Raw genomic sequence first — 8,884 nt, forward strand, 5'->3', positions numbered from 1 at the left:
AAGCATTTGAAGGTGGGTTCACACAAACATTTAACAGGACCACTCAGCTGTCATATCAATGAAAATGCATTTGATGCCTGGAGTGTTCCTTGAGTTTAATTTTAAAGGTCAAAAAGTAATGTAAAATATAATAATTGGTCCTTTTTAAAACAAGCATGAAGAAGATGATTAATAATCACTAAATTACTAAAGTAATTAATACTTAATAAATTATGCCCACCCTGCCTGTTTTTTACTTTTAAATTATGCCCACCCTGTCTGTTTTTTTTTAATTTCATGTTTGGACTCTGTTTTTCTTCTGGTTGATCTATTTTTGGATGATTGCATCAATTTTGGTATTATATATATATCTCATTTGTGTTTCACACTCATTGGTGTGTTGAGTGCAGTCATTTTTGGTTTTGTTTTATGGAGTTTTAGGGAAACAACAGTGGGGTTTATTTCTTATGGTGAACCAGCAGCACTTTATAGTTATATTTGCATTTATTATTATTATATTTTATTTATTTTGGGCATCACTTATTATTTATTTTTTATTCTATGTAGTTAAGGTTATTTTTTTTTCTGTGGGAGATCATCTTGTTTGAGACACACAAATGCATTTTGACCCAGGTCACCTCATTAAACATAGTCCTGTGATATCTGATGAAAATCAAACTCCTCCATCGTCCTGGGGCTATAACAGTATACAGATGCAGCTCAACTCTGTCTTGCACAGTTTAAACAGACCACTGTCACATGTTATCTTTAGAGATAAAAGATGTTAATAGGAGCCATTTGGCAGCTACACACAGCCATGTTCCCAAAACATTTCCATAAAGTTCCCACATGTTTGTGGGGGAGGGGGTGGAAGTACAGATGTGCTTCAGCTAAGCTAATGAGGACTAAGAACAAGAGTAGGAGGAAGGGTCAATTGCTATGCTGGGCTTAAAAAGGCTCATGATGCAGGCACTACTCACACTACTATTTTACCTGATTGCTGTCACCCTTTGCGCAGACTTAGATCCTGCCTTCCTATGTCAGTGTTGTCTCTTTCCTTATCAGCTTTCCTACAGTTTATACTGTTCTATACAGACATCTTTACTAGCTGTCCCACCACATGTCTGCCGCCACCTGTTGATCTCTGCCTTTTTTCCCTGAAACTTTCCCCTCCTTGACTACCTTTTTCTGCACACACTCTAACAATGGTTTGACTGTTCATACAGCACAGCAATCAACAGGTGTTTTCTTGGCACAGGACTCCATTGTGATATGACACCTTTCAGTAAAGAATATTAAAGAGATTGTAGCGGTTACATTAGTAAGAAAGCATGTGAGAAAGGGTTCATAATACAGAATGTTGCTCGGCGCTGATGACATGTTGGGCATCATTGTATTGCTACAGAACAAATTAAAAATTCATGATAAAAATACCCCATATGAAACCCCAAAACCCTTCTATGCATAACTTACCTTAACATTTTTCCCCTTCATATTTACTTCCCTTTTGTACTTTTGTGAATCCTTTTATGTGTTTCTAAGTTCCTATCACATTCTCTCCAAACTATACATGTTGAGGCCCCCAAATCTTTATTATCCTGCAAATTGTAGTGGCCCTTCTCCGAAGTCTATAACAGGGTAGCCATCAAAAGGGTACAACCAATACCCATGTATGAGGCTTGGAGAAGCTGAGAAGCTAGGCCCCTGTCATGGACCCTTCATTGGCTCTCAAGGTCTGCTACTTACCTATCTTTTTTTGCAGATTTGGGCCCACTTGTCACTTTCCTGACTTTATGGTCTTGTGGTCCCATAAAAAGCAGGGGCAGTGGGAGGAACATGGGGTGGGATGGGGCAGGGGAGGCCCTCCTTTAGGTTTGTTATGCACCCCAAAGATTTCTGATGGTGGCTGTGCTTTAGAATGACCTTCCCTTCTTTGACCTTTATCAGGGTATTTTGAACAATCTTCTGTCATTGCCTTATTCATTCAGTAATTATTACATCCAAACACTGCAATTTATTTAATGTCTTCTATAAGACACAGCATCAAATGTCTTATTGATGTCTATATGGGCTATTCTACTCCCAGTCTATAGTTTTAGTGACCCAGTCACAATGAAAAAAAATGTTAGGTTAGTTTCACAAGATCTCACTACAATAAAACCTTTCATTTCCACAAGCCTTCCCTTTAGACTTTTTTGTGAAGTGGTACAACTGTCAGCTTCCAATCTTCTAGAACTCCTCTTGTTAATAGTGACTGGTTAAAGGGTTTTACCAGCATACGCTGACCCTCCTTTAATAATTTGGGGTGTTTACCATGGGATCCCATGGATCTAGATGTTTTCTCTTTGGAGAGTTCAAGTACATCTTCCACTGTAAATACTCTCATTGTTTTTTTTAGGTCCCTTTCTCTTTATCCTCAACTGTAACAACTGAACAGAAAGATACATAGAAGTCAGCTAGACCTTTATCCTGCTTTACACGTCTAATTCAGGTCAAAAGGTTCAAGGTACATACACGGGAAGGGGACTCTCAACTCAGCTTGATGTCAAAGTGAATAAAGGGACAATCTTATACATCAGGATCATTAATACCTCTCCCTGACAGGTCTCAGGCATTAATAAATATTTGCACTGGCAGCACTGAGATTGCATTAAGATAATATTTCCCATTCTGCTCATTCCAGGTGTAATACATATCCGCATTCACAAAATGTGAATACACCATTTACGGTTTACTAAAAACGCCCAGGGGTAGAACACCTCTTGTACCGGTGCCATGTGATAGATTACAGGCTGATAGATTACAGGGCTGCTGTTCCACCTGAGGCCATAGATCTGATGCTGGCCTGCAGCTCTTTTCACATTCACAAAATATTGGCTGGTGGTAATGGGAGTTGTATAGGCTGGACTGGGCTGGAATCTGTGCTTTCAATGTAGGAGGTGCACACTGGTAGTGGATCACTGACACAAAACCCAAAGCTTCATAGCACTGAACAGGGTTGAAACATAAATATAGTATATAGAGTCACGAGACTCTTGTGAAAGGGTAAAGTGCGCGTATGTAATAGTGGTGCACAAGTATCTGGCGGCCCAGTAACGTTATCCGTGAACCACGGGGCTTCTCGATCTGCTTTATACTGATTGGAGCGGAACGCTCTTTGATCGCGCACACGCGCTGGGCTGACGCTGATTGGCGGCCAAGTGTCACACCCCCTCCCGCTCCAGATGGGGCAGCAGGGTACCGGGCGAGGGCACGCTCTGTACAGCATGATTAGAGAAGAGGCGGTTGCTAAGAGAGAGCAGAGGAAGCCGAGACTGTAGCGCAGTTGCCTGTTGACATGTGTTAGTGTTGCCGCCTCCGCGAGTCTGCCTGATAGGAGGGGCTGCTCTATCACCTCTCCTACCTGCAGCCACCGCCGCTCAGTCATGATGGAGCTGAGCCGGGAGTCGGTTATCTGCTTCCTGCAAGAGCGGGGCGGACGGGTCGCTAATCAGCATTTGCTGGAGCACTTCAGGGGCCTGCTGACCGAGCCGCCCCCCGGGGAGCCACGTACTGCTATTCGCCAGCGCTTTAAGGATATCGTCAACGATGTGGCCACTGTGCATCCCGAGGACGGGGTTAGGTACGTGTGTCTGAGGAAGAAGTACCGGACTGGGAGCGCTCCGAGCCCAGGAGAGCAGCAGCCTGGAGCTCCAGTACCGCCAAGCTCGGAGCACGCCGATGAGAAGAGCGGGGAACCTGAGACCGAGAGCCTGTCTCCTTCCCCTGTGCAATCCCCCGGCCTCGAGCCGCCTCCCAGCATCTCCGTGACCGAGCCTACCCAGGAATCCCCGGAGCTGCCCGTACAGGATACCGGCAGCCAGTCAGTCAGACTGTGTCCGGGATCCCCGGAGGTCTGTCGGGGTAGTGGGAGGACCCCCCGGGGCAGTCGTAGGTCTAACCGAGACCCGGTGTCCCCACAACTCCGCCGCGGTGGCGGGCTGCTCCGGACCCGGGATTCAGACAGTTCGTCTCTTCACAGCTCTTCCTCCGTGTCCGGTAATGAGGACGACGATAACGCCAGCGGGACAGGCTCGGTGTCCGGCCCGGCAGCCCTGGATCCCCTGGAACATGCCTGGATGCTGAGCTCCTGCCAGGCCCGCTGGGAAAGCTTGCAGGAGTTGCTGAGTACCGAACCCGGGCTCATCTCCCGGCGGGACTTCATCACCGGTTTCTCCTGCCTGCACTGGGCCGCCAAGCACGGACAGCACGAGCTCTTGGCAGCCCTGTTAACCCACGCCCGCAAGCACCGGGTACCTGTCAACATCAATGCCCGGGCGGCAGGAGGCTACACCGCACTGCACCTGGCTGCCATGCACGGCCACCTGGAGGTTATTAAACTGCTGGTCGGGGCGTACGATGCAGAGGTGGATATCCGGGACTACAGCGGCAGGAAAGCCTGGCAGTACCTGAGCACCGATACTGCCCGCGACATCCAGGGGCTGGTGGGTGCCCAGCCTGGCGAGGAAGAAGAGGAGGATGGAGGCAGCACCACTGGCCGCTGGCGGTTCTCCAAGGTGCTGCCCACCCAGCTCATAGTGCACCGGCTCTCCCAGCTACCGGAGGAAGAGCACGACGGGCCATCGCTGGGACGCAGCCGGGCGGACATTAGCAGGAAAGGATCTGGGGGGAGAGCGAAGCCCCGAATGAACAAAATACGATTTCGTACACAGATCATCCACACCAACCTTTCTGCAAAGGACCCGGAGGAGGAGGATGATCGGCCACTCAAAAGCCCCATGAGGCACCGTCCAAAGTCCAACGTGTTTGGGTGACCGCTGCAGTGACTTATCCAAGACTGTGAATGGGGCAAAGGGCTGAGCCCGGGTGCCCACTACACAATGGTACATGATCTATGGTTTGTGATCTCTTCCTGGGTCAACAAAATGTGTGCGCCTGCCTCTCAAATCCAACTGGAGTATATAGCACCAAACACCACTTCAAACCCAGCAAGGAAGGTGGGATGACTCTTCTCTGATCGGTACTACTTTCACCCCAGTGCTCTGCCGTGACTATACCAATGGACGTCTTATAACATCCTTACTCATTTGCTATGTAGCCAGATTACCCTATAACACACCAAGGCACAATGTCTGCTACTGGTCCCTCTGCAGAGGATGAAAGCCCTGCCAAAATGTTCCCTGGCTAGTATTCCCCTCACTCTATGAGAGCTTGTGGCATTTAATTGTGTTTTTACACACAAAGCACTACTTTAGTGGATGACTATTCTAGTGTCCAGAGGTGAAATGATACATAGGTATTCTTAAGTGTATATGTTTACTAGCACCTGGGAGGAAGCTTTCCCTGGAAGTAGGTACATGTGTTAAGTTGTTGTGCCTTTTTAACTTTAATGTTATACACAACTTTCCCACTAATACATGCAATGTGTTGGATTTTTTAAAAACTATGTGTGAAACAGGGAGTTTACTTATTTTGCATAACAACCTGCGATAGCTCTAAGCTGCTAAAATGGGCCAAGATACGCTTTATTGTAAGAAAATAACTAATATTTTGTGGGGGTGGTATGTAAATAGCAATAAGAGTTCTAACAGCACCTTTTATTCTGTGTACTGGAAAGTGGCATTTTTGAATAATTATTAACCGTACCAAACAATATACAAGGACAACAAAATGAGGAAGGTCAAAGATTGTTTTGGCTTCAAAACGCTTAGTGTCGTCCTGTGATGTAGTCATTCTGGTTAAGTATGGTTATTCTACACGCCAATGTTCTTGCTTTTTGTTTCCTCCATGTATATACACTAAATAAGTTGTTGTATATGTGCCTACCGCATATAATTAGTTGGTGATGTGGGCTGAGAAAGAAACTCCCAAAGATTTGGGTGTTTGGAGGAATTAATGGAAAATAGCACTTAACGATGTTCCAAATGCTGCGTAAATTATATATGCAGCATGATGATTATATACAGAGAGCAAGACTTACTTGTTCATGACTGGCTATTAGTGTTACAAGAAAACTAAAATAAAGCTAAAATGTCAAACACTTCTACGTTTTCCTATCTCATAGACTCTTCAGTTTTCTTTGGTAAAGAGAGGATTTTGTATTTGGTTTTAGGGGTCTTAATCCTGTTAACTTGCTTTTTTTTCATAAAAATATTGGTTCCAATATACTGTGTTTTCCAAAGCACGTCCTTCCTCCTTTTTATTCTACCGAAAAATAACTTATTTTTACACCATAGAAGAACTAAGCTTTGAATAGGAATGAGCAAAGATTTTCCCACATTTTATTACTGGTGGGATCGCAGCCGATGAATGGGGTCTTTGTATTCAGTGGCCTGAGAAATCACATTAACCTTATCATTGCTGGAGGAGCCTGAGCTAATTAGGAGAATAAAATAAATTCTTGTTTTCTCGCAGGTCAACTGACAATGCCTGATCAAAAACTTTAATTAGTCGTATTGAAGTTACAGGATGATCTACCTTTTCACCGCTGATATTCTTGGCTCTTAAGATGGTGTTATATGAGCTCACTTGTTGGCATTCTGAGAAGAATTTGTTAGACAATGTTGCTTGTGTTAGGAGCATACATATTGTCTACCAGAGCGTGAGCTGCATACATTAAACAACCATGTTGGGTTTTTACGGTTTCTTTGACAAAAGGCAACAAAGCTTCTTCACAGGACTGCCAAGTTCACAATTCGAACCTTGAGATGCCTAGTGTATGGCAACTAATCGACATGCCATAAGCTTAATCACTGTGGATACTGAACAATTTATACAATCCACATATTTTTACTGTTCTGTTTTGCCATGTAATAGTACACTACAAACAAAGTAATTGAACTAATTAAAAAATAAGACAGAGACCTGAAAAAATAAGAAAATAAAAAACCGAAGCGCTAGTTCTAAAACTATGGCAGCAGTTACAACGGAAATGTCTGTTTTTTTATTCAAATAGGCCACTTTCGATGGGGTTTGTCTCAGATGGGCAGAAGATGGACCTCTGTGGGATCAGCATTATTAAACATTGGTACTCCTAAACCCAAAGTTGCCTGTTGGAGGACACAATAGCAAGCTTCTCCCTAGAATTTTGTGAAGCCAATGCAAAGCAAGATGCTGTCAATCAGCCACCTTAAAGGGCCTACAAGCATTAATTAGCAGCAGGAGAATTATTGGTAGGATGTGGGTAGGGTATAGGAGATAATTTCAATCATATTATCATGTGTATGTTTATCCATCTATTTTGTACTGGTATCTAGAAGATGTATGTATAAACTAACCTATAGAAACCGGACCACTCGTATTATGGCTACTCCCAAATGGGGGCAACAAACAGCAGTTGCAGAATCTCTACTGGTCTGGTTTATCTCTCTTTAGTTAGGGGCTCAGGCAACTAGAACTGAGAATATGAGGAATGTGGAAGAAACACAGGCTCCTGCTTACAAGAGCTAATCTTGGATTCTAAAGTAATGTAGCCTTTCTTCTATGAAATATACTGTTAAACTATTATAACAACTTGTTTTGCAGACGTTTTAACAATGGCCTAAAAATTATATATCACTAGACAAAAATAAAGAAGCGCTTGTCTGGTTTCACCAAAACAGATTGTTCTATAAAAAGTGCTCACAAACCCATAATGGCAGATCTTGCTAGTGTACCCCCAAGTTAACAGGGTCATGGCATAAGATTGCCTTGTTTCACTGACAACAACGTAAATCTTTTCATGACTTATTATTGTTATCTGATCTATTAAAATGTTTCAGAAGACAATGTACAATTGGGACTACTCTTAAGAGCAAGCAAGAAGGAGTTAGCGTGCAGGATGAGAGACTGTGCACAATGCGTATCAAAGTAATGATTACTAACGCCCACAGCAGGAGCCTGTATAAGTGTATTTAATAATATTACGGTAGCCCTTCACACCATTATATCTTCGCAGTCCTGTAACCCATTAATTGAGCAGGCCCAAGTATAACGGGTGAAGGGGCAATTTAACTTCATTTTTGCCCAGGTTGTTCCTGCAGAGAAAATGTATGTTCTTTCTTAGCTGAAGCCATGATGTTCTGCAGAATGTACACGTTCCAGATGAACGTACATGACTCAGTAATGTTTAGACATGCTTGGGGATGAATCTGCCAAGTGCAAAATGTTTTGTTTTAGCCAAAGGTTTAGAAAGAGGAGTCTGCAGTATCTAGAACCTCCCCGTACATAGTTTTACATCGCTTTATGTTACTTCTTGTCTGAATTAGTTGCTGAGTTGCATTTGAATCGGTATAAAATTAAACAGAAACGTCATCACGGTTCCTGTAAAGACAAGAATGTTATTACAACAGTAGCTTTCCATACATTGGATAAATTATGGCCATGCTTGAATGTAGAGACAAATTCTAACATAAAAAATCAGGAAAAAAACATGCTTAATCTAGTGCTAGGTAATATCAGCAGTTTAAATAACAGGAAACCAAACTTGTTTCATTAACAGTTAGTAAATCCCACAAAATCCCCACTATGCTGATTTAACCATAAACCCCATGGAAAATTCAAACCGGAATAAATAACATTAAAAACATGTGGACTCCTAAAAACTTATTGAAAGTTGCAATTCTGCAAATGTTAAAAATAGAAGCGAAGCTGGAGGAATGCCAGCTTTTATGTCCACCAAGCATCACTTGTAAAACTGTGATAAACAACAGAAGTTACTAATAAAGGCTCTCTCATAAAACAACATGAACCTCAGCAGCAGCTGGTGAATGTGTTTCAGTGGCTGACACACACCCAATCCTACTTCATTCCTTAGCTAGCCAAGCACCCGTACCACCATAACTAACACAATCACTAGTACACTCACACACTCTATCACACTCTCTGCCACTCACTCACAAAGCCTATCTGTAGAGAAGCATGCATA

General features: G+C 43.3%; 1 protein-coding gene across 1 annotated transcript; it reads left to right on the forward strand.

Moving 5' to 3' along the window:
• The first annotated feature begins 3,265 nt into the window (after positions 1-3,265).
• SOWAHC (sosondowah ankyrin repeat domain family member C) lies at positions 3,266-6,163 on the forward strand. The gene has a single exon (XM_053455124.1). It carries the CDS (start codon positions 3,405-3,407, stop codon positions 4,791-4,793), a length of 1,389 nt encoding a protein of 462 aa, XP_053311099.1. The 5' UTR covers positions 3,266-3,404; the 3' UTR covers positions 4,794-6,163.
• The last annotated feature ends 2,721 nt before the right edge of the window (positions 6,164-8,884 follow it).

Source organism: Spea bombifrons, chromosome 2 (assembly GCF_027358695.1).
Source record: "Spea bombifrons isolate aSpeBom1 chromosome 2, aSpeBom1.2.pri, whole genome shotgun sequence".
Taxonomy (NCBI): Eukaryota; Metazoa; Chordata; class Amphibia; order Anura; family Pelobatidae; genus Spea; species Spea bombifrons.

Bases quoted from the DNA above. Each gene is read 5' to 3' on its own strand.
- SOWAHC (XM_053455124.1), top strand. From the start codon at position 3,405: ATGATGGAGCTGAGCCGGGAGTCGGTTATCTGCTTCCTGCAAGAGCGG.